The sequence below is a fragment of the Etheostoma spectabile genome, chromosome 19 (assembly GCF_008692095.1).
Source record: "Etheostoma spectabile isolate EspeVRDwgs_2016 chromosome 19, UIUC_Espe_1.0, whole genome shotgun sequence".
NCBI classification, from domain to species: Eukaryota; Metazoa; Chordata; class Actinopteri; order Perciformes; family Percidae; genus Etheostoma; species Etheostoma spectabile.
The window spans coordinates 3563466-3589209 of record NC_045751.1 but is presented as its reverse complement, the minus strand read 5'-3'; the positions used below and the strand labels follow the sequence as shown (position 1 = coordinate 3589209).

Here is a 25744-nt window from a genome sequence, read left to right as displayed (position 1 = left end):
CTTTTGTCAAGGTAATTTGTTGAACAGAATAACCAGGTAGATAATTACCTGTTGCTTTTGTGACCATTATTAGGGCCATTGTTCTGTTAAAAGCATCCCAATTATGAATATTCATTGCTCAGTAGAGCAACCAAAGAGGGTCATTGTATCCAACTGACCTGAGGCAACATGTATTTCTTTCTGAAAAAGCTTGGTTTCCTAATTCAACAAAGTAACACGTTTTGACTGGTGGTGCATATTAAACGTAACTCTTAAAGCAACCAATACTTCAATGCATTCTCAAATGTATATTCCTACAGATCACAATGTCTAAAAAGGCAATTCCAGTCTTGGTAGGCCTCACTTTTCTTAAACCACAGCTGCAAATAGGCTCAGTTGGATCAGATTAGACCACTATTCATCCGGGATGCAAATAAACATGATAGGGTATTAACTAGAGCGGAAAGGGGTGTGGCCAGGGGGTTGAATTTCATGTCAAACCACCTGGAGAGGAGACACTTAAGGCGCGCTGGTTCAGGGTGCCACCGGCATTACAGAGACGCCAGTCACTCAGAGAAGGCCACATCACTTGACTGAGTACTTGAATAACTGTATTGGACTTTAAGACGTTGTGTTTGCAACTATTCAGGCAATGGACAGCAGGATCAGACCGCTTGGCCTGGCCGGGCACAACGCCAACCCTCTCGGCGGTTTGCAGGTGCCTCATTCCCTCTTGCGCCCTCCGCATCTCATCCTCCGGGGTTGTAACCCCGTGCTGGAGAGGGGTTACCCCCGCACCCCGAAGTGCGCCAGATGCAGAAACCACGGCGTTGTTTCCGCGCTGAAAGGCCACAAGCGTTTCTGTCGCTGGAGAGACTGCGTGTGCGCAAAGTGCACTCTGATAGCGGAGAGGCAGCGGGTGATGGCCGCGCAGGTGGCACTGAGGAGGCAGCAGGCTCAGGAGGAGAGCGAAGCCCGGGAGCTCCGGCTCATGTACCCCGCCTCGGGGATCGTTGGGGAAACAGGGATCCCTCAGGCGGCAGCCGTAGGCCCCGGGGGGCCTGCATCTGCCAGCAAACCTCCAACAGCTCCCGGTTTTGATGTTTTCGGCGCAGAGAACCAACAACATGGTAAGTTGGAAACAATGTTTGACATTGGAGATCATTTATTATAAATTACTATCATTAAGTAGTTGAATTCACTGTAATATTATTTGGTTCATTTGCAATTTGTGTTAGATTAAAGTTTGTCTACCACAAAATATAACCAATTGTAGCCTAATTTATTTTTAAAGACTGTATTGGATTTTACGCAAACAGAACCTTGCGCATGAGATTTTAAACCTGTTTGTCCACATTTCAGATGACAAACTGAGCAAGTACAACTTTTATAACGGATTCATGGGTCGAGCCCTGTTTGCATCCCACACCGCACGGCTGCCCTCTCCAACTGACAAGAAAGACCTGTCTCCAAACAAGGACCACGCCGCTGCATTCAATGACAGCGCAAGTCCATCGCCAGTGTTCGATCAGCGCTCAGACCACATAGAGAGTCCACAGAGGTCGCTTTCCTCGTCGGATCCGGAGTCAGGCAGCGAGTCGGAGAAACCCAAGGACTACCGAGGCCTGGACCGGGACCCCACTGATATCATGGCCAAAATCTTCCCCCATCAGAAGCGGGACACCCTGGAGTCTATGGTGAGAACATGCAAAGGCGACATTGTCAGATCAATTGAACTGGTGTTGAGCTCCAAAGGGAACAAAATGGACTCTGATAGCTTGTCTCTGTCTAGTCACGCAAACGCGCTCAGGCCTTCTGTTGGACTGCCCGGAGCGCTCGGTGCTCAGGGGAACAAGTCTGCGTTCTCCCCGCTCCACGTGCCACCGACGGCCGCTGACAGCCTGTACGGGCTCGGCCCCCGCCTCGGTGTCAGTCCCTTGCGGCTGGCCTATTCCTCTGCAAACGGCGGCATGGCAGGGTTTATGTCACCATACATGACATCCGGACTGATGCCAGTGTTCCCACTGCGTCCACCCTTGGACTCGTATTCCTTCCCGGGCATGATCCGAGACCTTTCTTACCTTCAGAGCAAGGAGTCACTGTGCAGTACAGGTCTTTACACAAGACTTAACAGTGACAAATGACAAATTAAAAAAAAATGTTATTCTTTAGGTGGGCTAATCTTACTGTAAACTGCTTCAGATTTAGGCCTGCCTTTACATCGCCTTTAAGTGCCTTAAACCCAGTTAAAGTGCTGATTGAAATCAAGGCATTGTTACAATTTCCTTTGCAGAATTATTTGCTTTTTATCGTGTACAATTTGTAAAGATTGTTTATTATTAATTAAAAAAAATATCAAACTGTGCTCTTGTTTGATATGTGTTCATTATTTTATACCAATATGCTATCTATCTATCTATCTATCTATCTATCTATCTATCTATCTATCTATCTATCTATCTATCTATCTATCTATCCATCTGCTCTTGAGCAAGGCACCAAACCCCCATCTCTCCATTAGTGCATGTATAAGTAGCCTACTGAGCATGTGTGTGTGTAATTCAAGCCTGTGTGTAATGTGTGTAATAACAACAGAGTGTAAATTGTAATTTCCCATTGTGGGACTAATAAAGTATACCTATCTATCTATCTATCTATCTATCTATCTATCTATCTATCTATCTATCTATCTATCTATCTATCTATCTATCTATCTATCTATTTAAATTCCCATAATATGAGATTAAAACAGAACACCCACCTTCATATTTTCATTACTTGGCCTACTTTAAAGTGTTACATCTAGCCTATAAGTCCCCGTGACAACCCTGCTGATGGGACGTATAACACGTGAGTTTAATATTCAGTCAGTAGGCCTATAAATTTGGTTGCCATGGCAGGCTAATTACTGCCCCTCTTGCTTTAGGTAAGAAAAGCACTGGTGTAAATAATGACATGCATGGCTGGATTCCATTTAACTGCTTTGATTTTTAAGATCCTGCATATTGGCTCGCTGTCACCTCCACTGGAACACTTTAATTAAAGGGAGAAATCATTGGTGTTGTTATTAGTAGGCTAACACCTGCTTTTCCTGCTGTGGAAAAAGGTCTAGTGAGGGCAGCACATTTTGTCACAACATTCATAACATATTATCGTAGAATATGTTATTTACCAATTACAAAGAAATCTATCTAACGTTGGGCAAAAAAGGCTCACAAAGTGCTCTACTTTTCATTTTAAAAAACTTTTTTTTTTTTTTTTTACATTTTAACATTTGGTCCTCAAAGCTCACAAACATAAGATTATAGATATATAATTGCAACTGATAAAATGCAACAAATACAACAAGAACAAGTAAGAAAGTGATGAGTACAGTATAAACAAACAAATAAATAACTAAATAAGTTAATAAAATAAAAATGTGACAGATTTACAAACCTTGTTAATGATACTGACAACAGATGTTCTATATCAGATGCACTGCAACTGTAGCTTTCTTATTTGTTACTAATTTAAGAAACTTCAAATGTAGTTCAATTTCAATTTGGAATAGTTTGACACATGGTCTTGATTTGGAACATTTTGATTTATGAATATGAAACTTAGGCCTACCCAATAAAATGAAAAGACTAACAATATTACATACATTTCTATCTTTACATTCAAAATATGTAATACTATGTTTTCCTTCAAGTGTGATTGTATGTGTTGTTTTATATACCATATACATTTCAAAACTTTTTTAAGATGAGTTAACGATTTCTGTCCTTAACTGTCTATGTTTCTGTCTTCTGAACAACATTCTCACTCAGGATTGGTTAAGGGAATCACACGCGGCTTAAATAAAACCCAATAGAAAGGCTCAGAAGCGTCACGAGACCGCATGTTTCAGGAAGTCAGGACATGGCCAGTATAAGTGTTGGATGTCATGAGTTTAAACACCTTTGAGTGGGTTTTTGCGAGGCAGGAGGCAAACCGTTTACAATTATGCCACCTGACATGCGTTTCCACATTATTATCGCCGTTGTCTTTTGGTGGGGTTTTGTAGACTCGCGGAAAATAAGAGGAATATCTTCGTCTTGTAAGTTCACTGTCCCCTTTGAGCTAGCTTAAGGCTAAGTTGCTATCATGTTTGTAAATAACAGTGCACGGTGTAACGTGCTGTGACTTTAACAGGTCCTTATCTTTAACGCAGACAACATGTCGCAAGTTCTTATCAAGTTGCCATGGCTGCAGATAGGTTTTAACAACTGTACACAGGGTTTGAAGTTTCTTCTGGCTGGTAGCAATAATACCAAGCCTATAGTGGTTTTTTTAATAGTCCCAGTAACGTTAGCATTTATGTACAGTCTCTGGACTTGAGGTCTGAGCTTTTATCCTGACATAAATATTAGTTATAGATACCAAATGTTTTAGGTCTGCTTCTGTGTTTGGATACAGTTCTAGTTGCAGTTCAAGGTCATAAGCATACATTAGTCTGTAATGTTTTTATACTGTAACAGACAAGCGGTTCTACAGGGAGAGGAAGTCTTTTCTGTGCATTGATGGGTCGAAGATCATCCCCTTTGAGCAGGTGAATGATGACTACTGCGACTGTGAAGATGGCTCTGATGAACCTGGTAAAAAGTTCAGCTATGGGCAAGTGGGGGTCTGTTTACCAATGTTCTGAAACTGTGATTCACCACTGTGACCTGCACTGTTAATAATTACTACACACTGAATGTCTGTTGGTGGGGAAATAACACAATTTGACTTACTTTTCAGATATGGTTTTCATAAAACAAGTGAGAAATATTTTTGAGAATGCAAAAAAATTCAGTTCATTGTACATTGGTGGATAGGTAAACTTATATATATAAACTCAGTGTAGAAAAAGCAAGAAGCGGAGTGATTGACCCTATACTGTATATTGGCAGCTGATACAGCCATGCCCTATTTGAGTAGTGGTGCATAAGCCACTTTCTGACCAGGTAGTTACAGGAACATAGTTATAGGAAACAGTCCACTTCTAAACAGTTCTACTAACTACTCTCCCCCATAACCAGTTTTTTTCCATTTGCATTTGCGCTGGTCAAGTGGCCATAAGAACCGGTAGAAGGGGTAAGGGAGGGACACGAGCATGGCAATGGTATTTATAGCATTAAAATCAGAAAAAAGTATGAACTAAATCTAACGTATATAGCCTATGTCATAATTTAAACAAGTCTCCCAAAAAGAAACGGGTAGGCCTATTTCTCTCTCCTGTCTGTCTGTCTCTGTCTGTCTCTGTCTGTCTGTCTCTGTCTGTCTGTGGATTTAATTCTTAAAAAACAGTTAACCACAGGTTCCTGTTGATCTTATGATGGACGCGTGTTGTGATATTTAACCAAACAATTTGTCAACGGCAAAATAAAAGCCTCTTACTTACAAGACCGGTCAGATAGACCTCCAGCTTACGGCAGGGTCTCTGAGCATGACTGGCCGAGTGATGAGCTAGCGGCTCTGGCAGGCGCTAGCTGGCTGTCGCGTCACTTTATGGAGCTTCTCATCTCTGAAAACTAAATTGTCAATTTGGCAACAATTTTTGCACTACTGCATATATTCGAAATCTAAACAGTTCATTTCTCGCCTAAAACGTTCTCAGAAGTGAATTTAGTGATGCATAAGATGGCAAAAATTGTCCCGTTGTTGGTCTGTCTGTACCGGAAACCCGGTTCTCGTTGACCTAGGTTCCTGTGTAGAAAAGGGAACAGCGAAAAGACTCTGCCCTGAAGTAAGAGCTGAAAGAGTTGCAGGATCTGCGGTCGGAGGAACTTCAAAATCCCCAAATTGGTCCAGTCGGAACACAAGAAAAAAAAGGTTCTAGGAATGTTACGTTCTAGGAACTGCAAAAATCCCTCCTATCGGAAAGTGGCTATACAGTATAGTACACTCAAACATTGCAAAATAGTAGCCCTTTTAAAGCATACTTTATTACATCATTAAAAACAAATGAAAATAGTTTGCAGATAAGGCTAAGGCTAGCTTACCTCCACAATGAGCTACATTTTGTCTTCTAACGCCTATTTTCAACTGGGCGCGTCTGCACTGCGTTCCGGAGGCGCCGCGACCTCTGTGACCACAATTGCTGCCATTCAAGTCAATGCTTGATATTCCACCAGCCGCGCCACAGCGCGTTCTAGAAGCGTGAAGCGGCTCCCAGCTCCGCACTGCTAAAGATACGCGCCAGGTCTATTTTCACGCAAGCTGCGGAAAAAAACCCAATAGGACATCACCAGAAAAGAGGAGGCTTGGAGTTTAATTTCACTAGTGCTAAGAGGGGAAGGTAGATACTAGCTTAATAAACACAGGATTGTTCTGTAAAGTATGTGTAGAAACAATAAAATCTGTAAGTTGGGCAGCAAGAGGCTCTACTTCTGAGACGCTCCCGGTCTGGGATGGCGCGTGCGGAGGACGCAACAAATCCAGAATGTAGTTGGAGTAAGAGTTGGTGCAAACAGCTATGAACTGCACACATCTGCCACTAAGCACCCACCTGTCCCTAGTGACTGGGTTGCTGTTGAAAAACAAAAACAAAATGCAAGCGTAATTTTTTTACAAGTGATGATTGAAAAGAGACATAGTATTATGTTACTCTTATCAGCCCTTGTGCATGTGTTTTAAATGGTTTTGATTTGATTAATTCATTTCTGAAAGTTTATCCCTCTGATGCCCTCTGCTCCTGCCCCCACGTAGGCACCTCAGCCTGTCCTCGTGGCCGATTCTACTGCACCAATCTGGGTTTCCGCCCACACTACATCCCATCATCGCGAGTCAATGATGGCATCTGTGGTGAGGCTTTACATATTGCATTACACTGGATCAAATAATAGTCTCCTGAGAAGGGACTTTATAAACATTATAGAACCTGAAGTGAGGCAATGGATTAACAATGTGTCTCTCTCAGAGATTTTCAAGGACAACAAGGGCAGCCACTGATTCATTCTTGCAGCAAATGAATCGCTGTCTTAATTATTCAGAAATAGCTGGTGGAAAGGTTTGATGTTATTTTGCAACTTGTTTATTTGTGAGGCAGCGTGAGGTTCCTTTTTAATTCTGTTACAAGTTATGTTTGCTTTTTGCACCTTTTCTGTGTGTTTTGCAAACATGGACAGGAATTCATATTTTACAGGTTAAAGGTCCCATGACATGGTGCTCTTTGGATGCTTTTATATAGGCCTCACTGGTCCCCTAATACTGTATCTGAAGTCTCTTTTATATAGACCGTAGTGGTCCCCTAATACTGTATCTGAAGTCTCTTTTATATAGACCTTAGTGGTCCCCTAATACTGTATCGGAAGTCTCTTTTATATAGACCTTAGTGGTCCCCTAATACTGTATCTGAAGTCTCTTTTATATAGACCTTAGTGGTCCCCTAATACTGTATCTGAAGTCTCTTTTATAGAGACCTTAGTGGTCCCCTATTACTGTATCTGAAGTCTCTTTTATATAGACCTTAGTGGTCCCCTAATACTGTATCTGAAGTCTCTTTTATATAGACCTTAGTGGTCCCCTAATACTGTACCTGAAGTCTCTTTTATATAGACCTTAGTGGTCCCCTAATACTGTATCGGAAGTCACTTTCCCAAAATGTAGCCTTGCTGCAGAATTACAGCCACTAGAGCCAGTCCCACAATGAGCTTTGCTTAGCATGTGCCATTTCTGAGTCTGTAGCTTTTGATGAGGAGAGGTGGAGGCTGGGAGTGTGTCCTTGACCAACTGCCACTTTGCTCGGTTGAAAGCCATGATGTCTCTCTTTAATGGGCAGGCCAAATTCTGTGGGCGGGCAAAGCTGAGAAAGGGGAGGTAACCTTGTTCCTTGCGACCTCATAAGGGGAAAGATTCCACATCGGCCCATCTGAGCTTTCATTTTCTCAAAGGCAGAGCAGGACACCTAGGGCTTGATTATCACCGTTTCTATCCACCGGGGATCAAAGGCAGACTGGGGGAACTTATATTTATGTTTAAAAACTGAAGTGAAATTTCATGCCATGGGACATTTAAGAAAGTTGCCATGTTTGTATACAAACTGTCACTTTTTTTTGTCTGTAGTACAAACAAACAGCAAACATGGCTCTCTAACACACACGTACCAATTTCCTCACTCTCCTCTCTGTTTTCCTTGAATAACATCCTGTCCTTTTCCTCAAGGCTTTTCTCCATTCTTTCTTGTACAATCTGCCACACTCTGTGCCTAATCAGATGTTTTTCAGCCCCCTTTCTCACTTTTGTCTTCCAGTAGCTCTCCACTTTAGATAAAATCAGCACATGTAGTTGTCGACATCTACTCTCTGTCACCAGCGGTTTCAGCAGCATTAGACAGCATGCAAACCATAGCAGGTTAGAAATTGTAGGAATAAAATTGCAGTAGTGGAATATTTTTCAAAGCAGCAGCCTCCTCTCTTTTCTCTTTATTCTTCTCCCACCTGTCTTCTCATACCGTCACCGCCTCTAGTGGAGCCACTTAATAGATGTTGAGAGATTTTCATTGGCTTCCTTTCCTGGGTAGACAGGGTAAACCCCACCCAACCTGCCAGTGATTTTATTTTGCCCCGCAGCTCGGTCTGGAAACATGCACCTTTAATTCTCCTGCTTCAGTTTACAATTTTGCGCAAACCAATCACAAACTGGCTTATCTACCTGGTGCGCTATTGGCGGGTTTAACACTATGCTGATAGAGAAGCGTCCAAGGAGCTTTTTGTTTACATTCAACATGGCGGCTACCAAACACCACTAAAGCTGTCGCGTCTACGTCACTCGGCTGGTTGGTCTGATTGGTTTAAGGGCCATCCAACTGTGTTCAGAGTCATTTGAACTATGCCTGTTGGTCACGCCTTTTGTGCAGAGAAAATACAGAGCAGACTCCCCAGACCAACGCTCAATCTCAAGACTATTGAGCTTGGCTTGGTCTGGTGATAGCCAGACTACTTCGTTAGCCTCGTTCCACCGGTCACCAATTGGGATCTGGGTAATTATGAAATATCACACTGTGCCCACTCTCTGTGGGAAAACATCTGAGCAAAAGCCAGATCTGAGCACTTACAAAACACCATCCAGCAGATCGGCTGTGGCTGAGAGCCTCTCTGAACTAGAGAGAGAGATGTCATACAGACACAAAGATCTAATCTCCCTTGAGGTTAAAGTGACTCAAGCCTTAAAGTGAAGATTTCTGCCACTCTCATGTCTGTCTATTAGGTGTGAGGATACAGAGATCAACCGCTTGGCTAAGATTAGCACCAACACTGGAAATGGGCAGGAAACAGTGAGCCTGGCTCCTTTTTTACTCTTCTTTTTTTCTTTTCTGCTCTTTACTCTTTTTGTACAGATTAAACAAACAGCATTTAACATGTTAATTAGTGAGCTTTAGAGGTGTTGGTAAGGAACATGTTTTTAAACTTTGGACAGAGCCAGGCTAGCAGTTTCCCCGTTTCCAGTTTTTAGGCTAACTGATGCTAAGTGGCAGTTGGTGGCGTCTTCATATTTATCGCAGAGAATGCTTTAAAAAAAGAAAGAGAAGTGAATAAGCAGTTTACCCAAAATGTCAAACTATGTTTTTTTTCAATTCATTATTTTGTCTATGTAGTAGTTAGAAAGTAGGGCTGGGCGATATGGAGAAAATCATACATCACGATATTTTCGACCAAATACCTCGACATTGATATCGCAACGATATTGTAGTGTTGACTATTGGTGCATTCACAAAATATTTACACAATGAGATTATATTTTACACAATGACATTTTTAAAAATCATCAGTAATGTGGATATGACTAAGTGGGTAAAGGTTACAACAGTCTGGTAGGTTCAGAAAATGGAATCACTTTACTTTAATTTAGCCTTTAAAACCAGGAAAAAACACCAATTATGCCAATTTTATCCAACTGGAACCAGTGAAAAGAATTAGTGAATTGATGAATTTAATTACCTGAATAGTTTGATTCATTTTCTGTCAATTTGACAAATCTATTAATCAGCAATTATTTTAGCAATACTCTTATTACACCATAGCTTATTTTGAGTAAATCTGTTTGTAACTAAATGTTCATGAACATCACGTGAAGTACTGTACGTTGAAAAAGCAAATGGTTGTCGTGGTCACACTGTTTTGGGGCAGAAATGGACCGATGCTGAAATGTAATTATTCATAGTTGCTGATGATGTGGTTTTGTTGAGCTTTGTTATTAACTTTTGATCTGTGTTTGTTTCTTTTTTTTGGTTGCCAAATGATGTATTAATCGCATAATTTAGAGTAGACATGTGGCTCCCCTCTTCTTGCTGATATATTGAATGCTCTTCTGTTCTCTTGTATGTGCTTTGGATTGGTTTCTCCTGCGTCTCGTGCCAGATTGCTGCGATGCCTCCGATGAATACAACAGCCACGCTCACTGCCAGAACACTTGCTGGTCAGTTGAATCAAAACCGAGATTCAATATTTATGAAATAACACATGCAGATTTTGACTCAAATATGGCATTGGAGGCCCACACATTGCTAAAGATATAAATATTCAACCATTCCATTCTTTTTTAGGAAAACTACCAAACAGTACATTTTGGGCAATTTTATGAAAAATGCAGATCTTCTTAAGTCCAAGTTGTCTTTAACATAAGGATATTTATCACAGCAGCAGTGTGATAGACTTGCTGCACTCATGTGATAGTGAGTCATACTCTGTGCCACCAGGGGGCATGGTGTCACTATGATTTAAAACCTTGATGTAGTGCAGACCTGCTCTTGTAATGTATATGCATCGCATTGTTGTTCATGCACGATGAAAACAGATCTGACTCCCCACTTCATTACAATATTTTTTTTTTTTTTTTTTTTTTGCACTGTAAATTTGTTTTCTCAATAACCAGATCCAAAGTAGGGATGGGGACCGATCTGAGTCCGATCCGATTCTTTATCGATACCATTATTGATACTTTTCTATTATTTGGTGAAAAGTTGAGACGACAAATTCTCAATCTTAACAAAACTAGGGGTACAACGGATCACAAAACTCACCGTGCAGGTCACAGTTTTTGAGTCACGTATCGGTTCAATTTTCGGATCAGCAGGAAAAAAAAGTTGGGGAATTTAAATGATTTATTAAACGTAATAACTTTTAACAATAAGAACTTCTTTCACCAATAGATTGTTGTTAAACGACCAAAACAGAGAAGGGTATTTTACAATAACTATGAATGCATCACAAGGTTTACCAGTTTTAAGTAAACACAACCCTTTTTTTTATTGATGCTTAAAGAAAGAAATACACAAAATATCATACATTGTCATGGTATAAAAATACATTTGTCCATACAAAAACAAGATACATACAACAACAAAACAATGACATACAAAACTAAGAGGAAAACTGTTCAGGATTTCCAGACTGTTAACACAACCTTTAGTCTGTTGTTTTTCAGACAACATCAGTGACTAGGGGTGGGAATCACCAGACGCCTCCCGATACGATATCATCACAATACTTACGCCACAATACGATATTAGTGTAATATTATGTAATATATTGCAATTTATAACCTTTTTTCCAACTTCTTATTTTTTCCCAATTTCAAATAATGTCCCCAAAAAGAAACTGTGTCAACATCTGTTTTATCTAAAAGGAAACGTTTCTCTGTTTCTTCATATCACTTCAGTTTTATTGCAGCAAAACGGGCTTGTCATGCATACAAACTAATCAACACATATATAATAAGAGATCCATACTTGGCGGCTGTGTATCGATACAGTATTGCCACTGAAAATATCGCGATACTATGCTGTATCAATTTTTTTTTTTTTTTTTTGTAGCAGTGGTCAGTGCTAGTTTGTGTCTTTTTAGCTCAAAGCTTTAGTGGCAGACGGTTGTATGTCCCAGTGTTGGAATCCTCTACAGTGAAATACAGTCACACTCACACACCATTTAAGTGCCAGCAGTTTAACCGTGTTTAGTCCATTAAATTACTTGCTAACGGTAGGCTAACATCAAAGCTGCCAAGCGTAATGTTAAGCTAACTAGCGTCCCACGCAGCAATGTTTCTGTAGCCTCTAACGTCCGTTTCGGAGCATCAGAGGGCAGCGCAGACATTTAGCTAAGTGGCGACGAAATCTATTCCGTCCCGTAGATAGGCCTACCGGTCGTTTAATGGCGAAATGCGAAAAAACACAGGCCCCCGCCAGGTCATATTTATCATCTTATATGAGCTGCAAAGATTGACCATACTATGATGCTGAAATGTAGTCTGTGTGTAAATGTTACTTCTAATATGATAACCCACTTTTTTTGTAAACAGTCCTTGTTATTTCATTCCCTGCCTTTCGCCTCAAAACCACATACAAGCAGAGTACATCTCATTATGTTTTCACAAGGTCCACGCTCATATTGTGTTTGCCAGCCTTCAAAAACAATTTAGTTCAGCCACAGAGCATCAGCCCCCATCTTATTTACTCTTCTATTATCCCATTTGGAATCTCGCTGCATTGTGGGCCCTTAAAAATTGGATTGCGCCATCTTAATGACCATAGCAGGGGTGTCCGATGTTTTCTCTCAGTAATGATGGGACTGTGCATGCTCTCCCTCTCCTCCAGGAATCTGGGACAGAGAGAGAGGGCATACGTGGAGGGCCAGATGAGGACCTTGGACGAGGGTTTGCAACTCAAGCAGCAACTGATTGAGGAAGGAGTGCTGCTCTGGAGGGAGAAACAGGTACACTGAATTCTGCTGAAGTAACTACTACTGCTGCATGGCATGTAGTCGTAATAGAGGATAGTCATCAGGGGTTTCCCTCAAAAACCTTTTTTTCTGAAAAGTGAAAGACTTTCACTTGTGTGTTTCTTACTGCTATTTACTTCATTTAATAATCACTTGACATAATATACACTAGGTCCATTAAATTGTGTGTGTGTCTGTGTGTGTCTGTGTGTGTGTGTGTGTGTGTATTGCAGCCTAAATACTGTATTTCAAATTTATTTGTCTCATACACAGTCCAATGTGTGAAATTCTTTATGTGCCTGTTCCAGGTCCGTAAAAATGATAACAATAAAATCCATAAAAAATGTAATATGCAACTAAAACAACACAGGGAATTAAGAGAATAAAAAATAATGGGGTTGGTGGGGGCGGGGCTAGCCACGGTTCTTATTGAGCAGACGGATAGTCTGATGGAAGAAGCTCCTCCTCATCCTCTCTGAGTCTGTTCTCAGGCAGCGATGACCCCTCCCTGATGGAAGCAGAGAGAACAGGGACTGGCTGGAGTGACTGGGCTCCCTGGGAATCTTTGTGGCCTTAGCCTCGCAGCGCCTAATGTAAATGTCCTGTATATTGGTGAGAGGAGCTCTAATGCTCCGCTCAGCCAAGCGGACCACCCTCTGAAGGGCAAGGTTGCCTTTTTGAGTGCTAGCACCCATCCGAATGGTGATGCTCCCAGACAGGTTGCTCTCTATAGGGCAGGTGTAAAAGTTCCTGAGCACCTTGATGTGATTTAACCCTTGTGTTGTCTTCCCGTCGACCGTGCAACTTTTTTGTTTTTCTGGGTCAAAATTGAAACCTTTTTTCCAGCGTTTTGGTCATCTTTTTCAAAACCTTTTGTTGCTTTTTCCCCCCGATGTTTTTGTTGTTTTTCTTTTTTGCGCCTTTTTTTTTTAAATATGTTAATTGATTTTCAAGAAAAAGCTTAAGGAAAGAGGAGAGGGAAAAAGGAAAATAAAAACCTAACAACGAATACTAAATATACTGAACACAAAGGACACAGGCATATCTTGGATTGCAATAATATTCCACGGTCATGGCAAGGATGGATACTATAAACAAAAACATCTTAAGATAATAAAAGTTAAATGAATTTGACGTCTACAAATCACATACTAATTTTCACAGTGAGGTCTTATAAAATAGCCAACGTCTATGGGTTCACATTTCTAAGGTGATTCAGTATCAAACTTGTCTCCTCTGTCTTCATTATAAAATCTCAGTCTTTCCAGATGCAGTATTTCCAGAAGTATTTGACGGTTCTCGCAGCCACAAACTATATGAAGGCACAGAATCCATTTTCCATACACATGAGATTAACTTTTTTGCAATCACCATCCCAAATTGAAGGGCTCTTCTTTCAGATTTATTGATCGAGTAGAGGAGACTGGTGGCCCCCAGGATTGCTACCAAGGGGCAGGGTACCAGATTCTTAACAAAAGCCTCAGAAAAAAACAGAAAAATGCACTTCCAATATAAATGAAGTTTCCTACATGCCCAGAAAGAATATGCTAGAGTACCTATCGGTTGGGATATCAGGATAGAATTTGTGTAACTTTTCTCTTGAATAATATAGTCTATGGAGCGTTTTAAACTGCATTCAATTTTGTCTAGTTCTATTAACTGAACACCTTTTCTGCGCCTTTTGACATTTTTGTGGGTTTTTTTCCCCTCACATTTTTAAAGCTTTTTGGAAATTTTTGTCAATTCTTTTTAATGGTCTTTCATAAAAAGTTTGTTTTGAATGCTATAAAATTTGACAAAACATCCAAATTTAAAAAAAGCAGTGGGCTGATCATTTATTTTACTTATGAAGAGCGTTTTGTGGAACAATCCGCGTTATTTTTCTTAAAATTTGGTTGAAAGACACTTTTCTGATAAAGATTTCTTTTTTCAAAATGGGTCAAATTTGACCCAAGGACAACACAAGGGTTAGGTCTCTCAGTCATCTGAGATGGTGGAGACACTGACGTCACTAGGGAGGTGATGTGGAGCGACGATGTTAGGTCCCGACTGATATGAACCCCAAGATACAATTTTGTTGTTCATTTTGCACAATAACAATACATCTTGTGATTCTGAATCTTCTGATTGGTCTTCGGATATTCAAAGCTGTCCACCCTCTCCACCATTTAAACTAATCCCTTGATCAGGAGAAAACTGGCGACCTTACATTGTTGAGAAACCGAAACATCCTGAACATAATTTTAATACATAAAGTTGAGAACTGTGTATGATCAATAATGTACAATCATTTCTACATTTGAGTATCAGTCATATCCCAGAACTTATGACCTTTTTTCAACCTTTTTTTTATCTTCGGGTTTAGTTTGGTATGGTTTATACAATAATTCAATACCTGTATCCTATTTCCTTACAGACTGGGACACAATGTGTGTCCTGTAGCCTGCAGTCAACATGGTGAACCCAGTGATGTATTCTGAACTGCGGCCCAGATTCATATACGTTATGTAAACTAATTTCTGGCTGCACTTTATTCAGTGATTTCATCTGGAATATCTGGTTTAAATTTCATACCAGCATCCTGGATTTCATTCTGGCCAGTGGCATGTTTACTTCCTCTTTTTGTTGACAATGTCCAGATTTTGGAAATGATCATAAAGATGTACCAGTGTATTCTATCTTGTAGCTACTATGTATAAATATTGTTTCTGTTCTCAATAGATCTAATCCAGTTTGCTGGTAATTGTAATGCCTCTCAGTAACTAGTGTTATTACCTGGCATGCGAGCTGGCACACTTAATGGTTGGGGACGTTGAGGTTAACTTGCTTTTATACGATAATGCGCTCCGAGAATTCCTGCTTTGAGCAGCTTGTGCCCTATGACATTGTTTTGACCATACGTGTTCATGACATCTGCTGCTACAGGCGTCTGCTGTGAAGTTTCCAACACCCCACTAGCCTGCTGTGCAGTTAGTTTTTGCCTTGTCAATGTGAGATGTTCACGGTTTTCAAAAAAACATTTTTCCAGCCCCTAACTCACTTGCATCACTGTTTTTTATTTGATGAATGTGCGCTTTATCTCAGTGAATCTGTCCTATCCACGCAATTCTAGTATCTAGTCATCGGGATTCCATACACCTCATATTCTTTACCTGCCAGAAACTTTGCATTTTACTATGCTTCATTTGCAATCACTCTTGAACAGTATACACAAACAGTGTTCCAGCTTTCCAGCCAATAACCAACAAGAAGGATTTGGTGGTGGGGGTGGGGGGTTAGTGCACAGAAAGGAGGGGGGTGGGCTGTGGAGGAAGGAAGGGCAAGCTAGTCTTGTTTTGTTTGAAAATACTTTGAACGTCAAGAAGAAGTAATGTCAACCAACATCGCTTAGAGCACCTTTAAGCCCATTTTAAATCAATGTTATGCTTCAAGAAACCACTTCACAGTTTCCTCTGCTCTCCATTAGCACGTTCAACAAGCACTAGGCCAAATTAAAAACTGGAGCCCTGGAGTTTGTTGCAAATTAAATTGGGGAATTTTGCAGCTGAGGATCTCTTTAGATGTTTGTAAGTTACATTTACTGGTTCAGTGGTCTCATTACTTAATACATTATCTTAATTAAAGGTCTCATTGCTTAATACATTATCTTAATTAAAGGTCCCATGACATGGTGCTCTTTGGATGCTTTTATATAGACCTTAGTGGTCCCTTAATACCATATCTGAAGTCTCTTTTATATAGACCTTAGTGGTCCCCTAATACCATATCTGAAGTCTCTTTTATATAGACCTTAGTGGTCCCTTAATACCATATCTGAAGTCTCTTTTATATAGACCTAAGTGGTCCCCTGATACCATATCTGAAGTCTCTTTTTTTAGACCTTAGTGGTCCCCTAATACCATATCTGAAGTCTCTTTATATAGACCTTAGTGGTCCCTTAATACCATATCTGAAGTCTCTTTTATATAGACCTAAGTGGTCCCCTGATACCATATCTGAAGTCTCTTTTATATAGACCTTAGTGGTCCCTAATACCATATCTGAAGTCTCTTTTATATAGACCTTTGTGGTCCCTTAATACCATATCTGAAGTCTCTTTTATAAGACCTTTGTGGTCCCTGAGACCATATCTGAAGTCTCTTTTATATAGACCTTAGTGGTCCCCAATACCATATCTGAAGTCTCTTTTATATAGACCTTAGTGGTCCCCTAATGCCATATCTGAAGCTCTTTTATATAGACCTTAGTGGTCCCCTAATACCCATTTGAAGTCTCTTTTTTTTAGACTTAGTGGTCCTTAATACCATATCTGAAGTCTCTTTTATATAGACCTTAGTGGTCCCCCGATACTAATATCTGAAGTCTCTTTATATAGACCTTAGTGGTCCCCTAATACCATATCTGAAGTCTCTTTTACATAGACCTTAGTGGTCCCCTAATACTGTATCTGAAGTCTCTTTTATATAGACCTTAGTGGTCCCCTAATACTGTATCTGAAGTCTCTTTCCCAAAATGCAGCCTTGGTGCAGAATTACAGCCACTAGAGCCGGTCCCACAATGAGCTTTGCTTAGCATGTGCCATTTCTGAGTCTGTAGCTTTTGATGAGGGGGGGGGCAACATGTTCAACAAATAATAATGGTCATTTTAAAAATAAGTATGTTGGATTCTAAAAGAATTGCTGCAGCAGCACATTCATAGCTCTCTGAATCTCAGGGCTATACTCAATCCGTGTTATTTCGTGCAATGATTGTGTGGGAAATTACTTTTTTTTCTCAAGGTATTTCGAAGCACTTTACAGCAGAGTTTGTAGCATTTTAAGAATGTCAGGCTTGCTTAAAACATGACTTGCTTGTTGTGGAAGACACAGTTAAAAAGATACCAGTTGTTTGACTACAAACAGATATTTTACTCAAGGCCACTTTTTATCACACATGCACGCACACGCTCACACATCCGTTTTGCCAGCTGATGGTCTCTTATTGTGTACCCTGCACTCTTCTTCTTCTGTTCCATTCTCTTTATTTATTTATTTATTTATTTATTTATTTTTGTTACATGTTCTTTTCTGTGGCGGCTGATTGGCAGATCGAGGCTGAAGTGTCAGCCAGCCGCACATTGTGATCCTCTTCTTAGTGTCTTTGTTGATGTGGCAGGGTTACCTCAGGGGCCTCGTCTCGGAAGCTCTACACAATGACTCGACCGTGAACTCTTCCTCAGGTTCAAGGTTTATAAAAAATCTTCTGTTGAAAAAACAGAAACGTTTTAATCAAATTAGAAGCCTTTACATAATGAATGTAGCATGTCGGCACTGCACACCCGGCATAGAAATAGGCTGGTAATTGAATACGAATAGGTATTCAATAAAATCCTCTTTCAGGAGATTTGTAATTATCTTTCTGTCAGCCCTGTCGAAGTGTACATTTTAACGCATGGGATTATGTGGAGCTTTTACTAGTCCTTCTTAAAAAAAAAAAAAAGAATTCTCTCCTTTTAATGTACCTTTGTCTGACTCTTTTCAGGGTTTGAGAGGAACATTTACGGTGCTTTTTCAGTCCAGGCTGACTACTACAGCTTTTCTGGAGATTTTCCGGAGAAAGTTGTAAACACTGTGTAGTGAATCGGCCCTTTTGATCTTTTAAAACAAAAGACACTGTCATTTACTTATTCAAATTGGAATATTGCTAATTTCTTTGTGACTAATAAGATATTCCATTTTTAAAGAGTTGATTTTTAATAAAGGTAATTGAAAAAAAAAAAATTGAGTTTATGGAAACACAAATCTATCTAAACCAAAACATTAGTGCATCCGTTTATGGTGTTTTTACATACAGTATTTTAAAGTGCCCATATTATGAAAAAAAATCACTTTTCTGGGATTTGGGGTGTTATTTTGTGTACCTGCGCTTCCAAAAACTTGGAAAAAAACTATCCCTTCTGTTTTGTGTGAGATACAGGTTTCTGAATGTCTTCTGCCCTCAGTCTCTGGGTGACTCGTTCAAAATCTGTACGGCATTCTACGTCACTAGCCGAGGCGAGGTGGCTAACCGTAGCATGCTAGTGCTAGCATGCTAGCTCGTTCTCAATGGCAAAACACTGCTACAACACACACTAGTTCACCATAAAGAACTACTTCCATGTCCCTGTTTGCAGGTATTCCACTAATGGCCCTTGTCTAAAAAAAGTCTCCCAGCTAATCCTGCCTTGTACTGACCAAATTTGGAGAAAGAGTTCTGTAGCTGATGTGATCTTACCGAGCTACTGAGCATGTGCCACTCCCAACAAAGATAGTATAGAAGTAAGATGTCTCACTCTGTAGCTAAAACAGAGACCTAAACACAGTGAAAAGAGGAGCTGCAGCAATGTGCAGACAACAAAAATATGGTGTTTTTTGAAAATTAAACCATGTCAACCTATTTTGGTACAACCTAAAAATACTTTTTATGAACCTTTTTTTTTATATAGTATGGGCACTTTAACACTGAATGAACTTTTTACATGTTATGGGTGTTACTCACAAGAAAATATGTTTTTGTATACTCAAAATGGAGCCCATAAATCACTGCAGCAAGCTGAAGGTGGCTAAGCAAGCAGCATGGCCTAGAAAGGTAGTCATCCCTAACGGAACCAAGCAGAATCCATCACTGATATGAGAGTTTTGGAGGAGGGTTCGGGAGGTGGTATTGACATGCACGCACACACTCGTGCAAACAAGGAGCTGCTGCTCTTTCATATTAATTGGTCCATTACAGAGAGTGATGATAGGTTATGCTTGGTTGTCAAAAGCTGTCATATTTGGTTTGACAGCAACACCTCCTGACGCAAGTGATTTAAATAGTCCATTGTGCAGGCCCGACTGCTGCCGTACAAGGTTTTGTAAATACACAAGCTGGTTGTGGTCTGGAGGTAGATATATTACTGATGCATAAAGAAAGATGAGGTAAAAGGGAAGCAACAAGGACAGAGGTGGATGCTAAAAACCTTTTCTACACCATTTTCTCCAAACACTTTTAAGGCTAAAGGCTGTTGTTGGAAAAGTGTCATTTGTATGTTTTATATGTAGTGGATGAGTGCTACAATTTACAAAAAGAGGGAGCAAAGATTGAAATTATGAGATTGGAGCTGAGAGTGGTGGCAAAGTGACATGGGAGGATTAATTGAAACACAATGTCTGGTATTTTTCTTTTTTTTACTTAATGATTTGACATGTCTAATTAAAAAGGGGCTTTCTGTGCAGTTCTATTTTAAGAAAAATATTACAGATGGTTTTTTTTTATTGCGTAACTAGAAAAAGCATGGCACTAACTGTGCTAACTAATTGAATGGTATAATAACAGCTGAAAGCTAGACTGTTTACCATGTTATGCTAATCTTAGACGTTGTGTTTTCTCTCTTTAGGCCCAGCTCAGAGAGCTTCAGCAAGTAGCTGAGGACCTACAGATCAAATTAGAGGAACACAGAAGGAAGAAACATGAGGCGGACCGACTCAAGGAGCAAACGATAAAGGCGCTGGAAGCAGGGGGCAGCAGTAAGTGTTGGTCCACCTTTAACCTGCCATGATTTGGTTTGTGTCCATTCAAAGCAATTTGCTCAGTCCCCAGAATTGCTTCAGTTTACAGATATAGTTAGGTAATTGTTACAGCTACCACAGGGCAGCATCTTTTTTATTTCAGCTCAGGTTTAAATTGAACAAAAGTAAATCGACCTTAGCTCCTCAAGCCAGATAGTCAGGATGACAAATGGTAGGATATTACAAACGGCTGGAAGGGTTAAATACAAATGCCTGTGCCATTGAAATAAATGAACTAAGAGAGGAGTGCTTAGCAACAGCATACTGCAGTCCCACAGCTCTCCTTTTACGTTCATCAACCCTTTGGAAAGAAGTTGGTTATGACTCACAGGAAAATTCCCTTATCGCTCCGAGCCCAAGCTAGCTTGGCATTTTAATGACGTTCAGACTTGCACATGTGAATGTACAGAAAGTTGTAGGACTGGATGGGAAATGGGCTCAATCATTTAATGCACTAAAGTCCATATGGCGTGTGTGTGTGTGTGTGTGTGTGTGTGTGTGTGTGTGTTTGTGTGGGGAAGGTAGGGAATAGAGATTAGTGGAAGTAAATCAGCGCAAACTTTTTAGATGATAGCAGAATCAATTTCCCATTCCCATCAGTAATGAACTGAAAAAACACACATTTAACACTAATGGGAAAATGACACAATTTGTGTCCATTTCTACAAGGTTAATTTCTTGTCTTTTTAACATATTATGCTGTTTGAATGAAGAATTTATTCAGAATGTCATTCGTCTATTTTTTAAAAATCTTTTGCCGTCCTGTTTCCCACCTTCTTTTCTGATGCCAGTAAATGCTGGCAACTAATTGTCTGTCCAGTGTCAAACTGTCCCCTTACCCCTTATATTGTCTTCCTTTTCGGGACCCTCTCGTATCCCTCGGGTCAAATTTGACCCGTGACTTATTTGGGGTTTTAAAAACAATTCTGAAATAAAATTTTAATCATAATCTATTAACAAATATTGTCTTTATCTCAATTTCAAACAATTGAGATAACATATATGTTTAGGGAATGCAATCCGTCTCTACTAGAACACATTTAAAAAGGGAAGTGTGATTCTCCTTTTTTTTTTGTCATAAGGTCAGAATTCATGTTAAAAATCCACTATGTGATCATTCTTATCTTGGATAAAACATAAGTGGTCAGAATCATTTTCTGAACTGAGTCAGGAATACATGTTTATCACAGAAAATAAGGAAAGCCCATTGATTTTCAGGTAGACAAAATCTAACTTTTTTTCTTCAATTTTGAAATGGGTCAATTTGACCCGATTACCACACAAGGGTTAAGTAAAAGTTTTGATTGCAAAAAAGGTCATTTGACTTTGCAGGCTCCTCTGATCTTGCATCTATAATGCTTCCCACTGTGCAGTGCGAGCTGACCTTTGCTAGATCTCACAGTCCCCCCCCATGTCCCTGAACCTGTCATTCTTTGCTTCCATTACTGCTTATCTTCAGGGCGTAACAACCATCAATTTTCATTTACGTGGTCGCGTTGGCATGTCTTGTCCATATTGGCTATCCATCTAGGCTTTTATTATGCAGTTCTAATGACAGTGTGTTGTGTGTTGAAGTTGAAGGGACGTTTTAATGGCCTAAAGGCTACTTATCTAGCATTTTTACTGCACTCTATAAATATGTGCATCCCTGCTATTTATTGAACCTTTAAAAAAAAAAAAAACACAAGAAAACAACCTTAAGCCACAGAAGACCCAGGAGGATAAATAGTGAATGATCCCAATAGGAACATCACAACAAAGAAACACTTTTTTTTTATCATGAGTGTCTTGTCTTTCCCTTTATGACCTGTCAATAGCCTGTGTCAAAATGGGAATGAAAAGCCAGAAGAACAAGCAGCTGAGCATGCAAAGTAGAGCCTAACAGTCTTTCCCTTTACTGTTGCTGTCGCTCAACCATGTCTCCAGGGCTTCATGCAGAGTCATTTTGGAGTTTTGAAGGTTATTGGTACCCTGCAAGGAAATAGCAGTTTCTCATGGTGCAGTGCTTTTGGAATGATGAAAGAATAATTGCAGGACTTGGAGAATCTGAGATATTGGCTATTGACGTTATTACAGTATGAGTGGCACCACTTCATTTAACATGAGAAAACCATATTCCAAGAGTTTCTTTTGCGTGTACGTGCTTTTACAAGACCCTGGACAGGAGCCATATTTAGACGAAGTGTTTAGGAACTGGAGTGTTAATGTGATACTGTTACACAGTCTCAACACCAGCAAAGTACTGTGATTTGTGATTTGTATCTGTGATAAGTGCACTTCAAAGACATTTTACCTACTTACTTAGTTTTTAACAGATAATGCACATACTGTGGCGTGTGATCATTACGTTCCCAGGACACAAGAGTTTTGCACATTGCCTTCACAAAATGAATAGGACCACACTGTTGTCCTGTCGTTCCATTAGCTGGCTCAGTTGTTTACGATTCTGTAACACTTTGCAAAGCATGCCGGGAAATCTGGTTAAGTCCTTATTGACTAACAAAGACTTTGCTGTGCCCGGCTTGTCAGAAAAGACAATGTTTGCCTGTTTTTGCACAAAAACCTTTTTTTAATGCCAACTTCAATAAGCTTTGGGTTCATATGGAGGTCTCTTCCTTCTCTGCTGATGTTATTTGATATGATCCCAGTATGATCCAATCATATAGGGACACACTGTATTTGATGTCTGTTACTCTCTTTAACTGAATATGTAAAGCTACACTGTTTTGGAGTTCACCCACAGTTAGGTAGAGTGCCTCAAGTTCCTCGTTAATCCAGTGGTGGATCTGATTCCTCTTGCAGACTGTCTTGCAAACCAAACCACCTCCCAGCTAGTCTGGCTATCACCAAGCCAAACTCAATAGTTTTGAGATTGAGCACTGGTCTGGGGAGTCAGCTCTTAATTTTCTCTGCACAAGAGACTAGCCAACGGGCATACTTCAAATAACTCTGTAGTCCTCCAAGCCATCAGACCAACGATCTGGCAGAGCGAGCTTTTACCACAGCCGGTCCGTAGTAAGGCAAACACATCCTTCTTTTGTAGGAGTTGTTTCAGGGAAAGTTTCTATTCCGTTTTAAGAGAAAAACTTCGGTAGCCAACATGTTGTGTAAACAAGAAGCTGCTTGTTCGCTTCTCTATCGGCATCGCGTTAAACCCGCCAAAAGTACGCAAGGTAGATAAGCCACTTTGTGATTGGTTCCTGCAAAATTGTAAACCGCAGCAGGAGAATTAAGCGTGCAGGTTTCCAGACCGAGCTGCAGGGCTAAATCAAATCGCCGGCAGAGTGGGCGGGGCTTACCCAGTCTACCTCCCGGCAGTTAGACACCCGATAGCAAGTGTTTGAAATGGCAGGATGCCAAACCAGCGTAGTTTGTTGTAATAACACGTATTTCAGCACTGAACCCTGACATGTCATCATTGAAGAATTTTGAACTTAAATAGTGTTCATGTTTCTTATAGTTTTCAAAGTTATACTGCACATTTTACATGAATAAAATCAAATACTTTTCATTATTATTCATGGTCCTATTTAGTCATGCATTTTCCATTTCCAACAAATAGCACCTTGTTCTCATCATACGGTATTGATAGACTAGCCATAACATTTTGATAAATAAAATGGAAATCACATGGGCATTAATTTTGGATAAGAAGGTCTGGCACTTGGATTCTCACAGAATAACAAAAGTCTATCTATTCCCATACCATACCTTAGCCTGAGGGAGATTATTCTTGTTTTTAAGAGAAGATGATAATTGATTTTGCCATATTAACACAGTCCTTGGACTAATTATTAGTGGAGGAAGTATTTACCAAGAAAGTGTCAATAACAGAAAAATTAGACATGATAATGCAAAGACCTGTTTTACACCCAGTAGAACGTTGCGACCTGTATCTGGACATGTTATCTTGGTTTACTCCCACTGTTGTCGTGTTGTTGTGATCAGATCTGAATATGCAAATGAGGTTGAACTGATGGATTTGTCTGATGCTTTGCCTTATTGTAAGACACCTTCGGAGAGAGCTCGTTTTTAACCTGTTTGCCATCTGTTTGGTCACGTCTTTATAAATTGCGTGAATGTGTTGCATGTCTAATGCATGTTTTCAGTCTTGCTTGAATAGCGCTGTCCCTCTCCAGTGCTGTTTAACATAAACATTTCCTCCAGATGTGTTCTGGCTGATCCGACAGCATTTGGATTGCAATGCAATCTGCGTGCATTCACACCAGCATTACCGTTTCCCCGCTTCCAGATAAAGCTCACATGTTAAAATAGTAGGTGTCGTAGGTTTACAGTATAGAACATGTGAATTCTTTACAGTATGTCCACCTATTCTCTAAAATATACCAACCTTATGGTTCTCCGTGCTGTTCTGACACATTTAGGATAAAGTACATTCACCTTGTTCATGTAGGGAGTGTAAGACTCCCTACAATGAGAAATAAATTGGAGACCTCTCAACTAATTCAGAAATCTATCTTTTAATAATTTTCTATTAGAGGTCCCATGGCATGAAAATTTCACTTTAGGAGCTTTTTTTTAACATTAATATAAGTTCCCCCAGTCTGCCTATGATCCCCCAGTGGCTAGAAATGGTGAAAGGTGTAAACCGAGCCCTGGGTATCCTGCTGTGCCTTTGAGAAAATTAAAGCTCAGATGGGCCGATCTGGAATCTTGCCCCTTATGAGGTCATAATTCTGCACCAAGGCTAGATACAGTATTAGGGGACCACTAAGGTCTATATAAAAGCATCCAAAGAGCACCATGTCATGGGACCTTTAACATAAAAGTGGGCACACATTTTTGGACTTATCATAATACTTAATCTCAGTGAATATTTTGTAGCCTTTTACTTTAATATGATTTTTTAAATATGTTTTTGCTATTGTAAGCTCTTTTTCAAAAGCAGATAGTAGAGACAAAGGTCAACAATGTCCCCAGCCAGTCAAACGGGGGATGTTGCAGCCATCCTAAAGATCACAGCGCCTTAACCCCAGGACTACTGAGCCCTGTAGCCCTATTATTATTATCAGTATTTTTATTTATTTTTTACTTAGTTTGGTCTATAATTGAGTTCATGATCTGTGTTTTCTATATATCCAGTAAAAAGCGGGAAGATGATACAAGCAAAGGCAAACGTGAAAATAATGTGATAATTTGACACATGAATTTGTCTCATTCATGATCCCAGTCTGTCATATCAGCTCTGGGCTGTTAAAAATATGGGGGGAACCTTTTAGAGAGAATGAGGCAATTGGCTCCGCAACTATAATCTCAAGCCGGATGACTTTCTGAACAAAATCAAATTAATAAGTCATTGATTTATTTACACTGCAGTATACTTATCATGCTGCTGTATGTCATGCTGTATCTGAATCATTGATAGTGTATCAGGCACCGCCTGATGCACAGGCAACGCTAAAACCCTTGTTTGCAGATTCAATCTTTACATTTACAGTTAATGCTGCTCTCTGTTAA

General features: G+C 40.0%; 2 protein-coding genes across 4 annotated transcripts in view; both read left to right on the top strand.

The window, feature by feature from the left end:
* The first annotated feature begins 503 nt into the window (after positions 1-503).
* On the top strand, positions 504-2344 carry LOC116707281 (doublesex- and mab-3-related transcription factor A1). The gene is made up of 2 exons (XM_032544574.1): positions 504-1109; positions 1342-2344. The coding sequence occupies exons 1-2, from the start codon at positions 632-634 to the stop codon at positions 2121-2123; spliced, it is 1260 nt and encodes a 419-aa protein (XP_032400465.1). The 5' UTR covers positions 504-631; the 3' UTR covers positions 2124-2344.
* Positions 2345-3862: 1518 nt separating this feature from the next.
* LOC116707280 (glucosidase 2 subunit beta) overlaps positions 3863-25744 on the top strand; it is a 124151-nt gene continuing 102269 nt past the window's right edge. For all 3 annotated transcript variants that reach the window (XM_032544571.1, XM_032544573.1, XM_032544570.1), the window contains exons 1-6: positions 3863-4060; positions 4482-4598; positions 6694-6789; positions 10344-10401; positions 12575-12692; positions 20095-20224. In XM_032544571.1, coding sequence (XP_032400462.1) covers positions 3967-4060; positions 4482-4598; positions 6694-6789; positions 10344-10401; positions 12575-12692; positions 20095-20224 — 613 coding nt within the window. In that variant the 5' untranslated portion in view covers positions 3863-3966. The remainder of the gene's footprint in view (positions 4061-4481; positions 4599-6693; positions 6790-10343; positions 10402-12574; positions 12693-20094; positions 20225-25744) is intronic.

Excerpts from the sequence above, each read along its gene's own strand:
- LOC116707281 (XM_032544574.1), top strand. The coding sequence starts at position 632 with ATGGACAGCAGGATCAGACCGCTTGGCCTGGCCGGGCACAACGCCAAC. Across the intron at positions 1,110-1,341 it reads CGCAGAGAACCAACAACATG|ATGACAAACTGAGCAAGTAC; the intron begins GTAAGTTGGAAA and ends TCCACATTTCAG.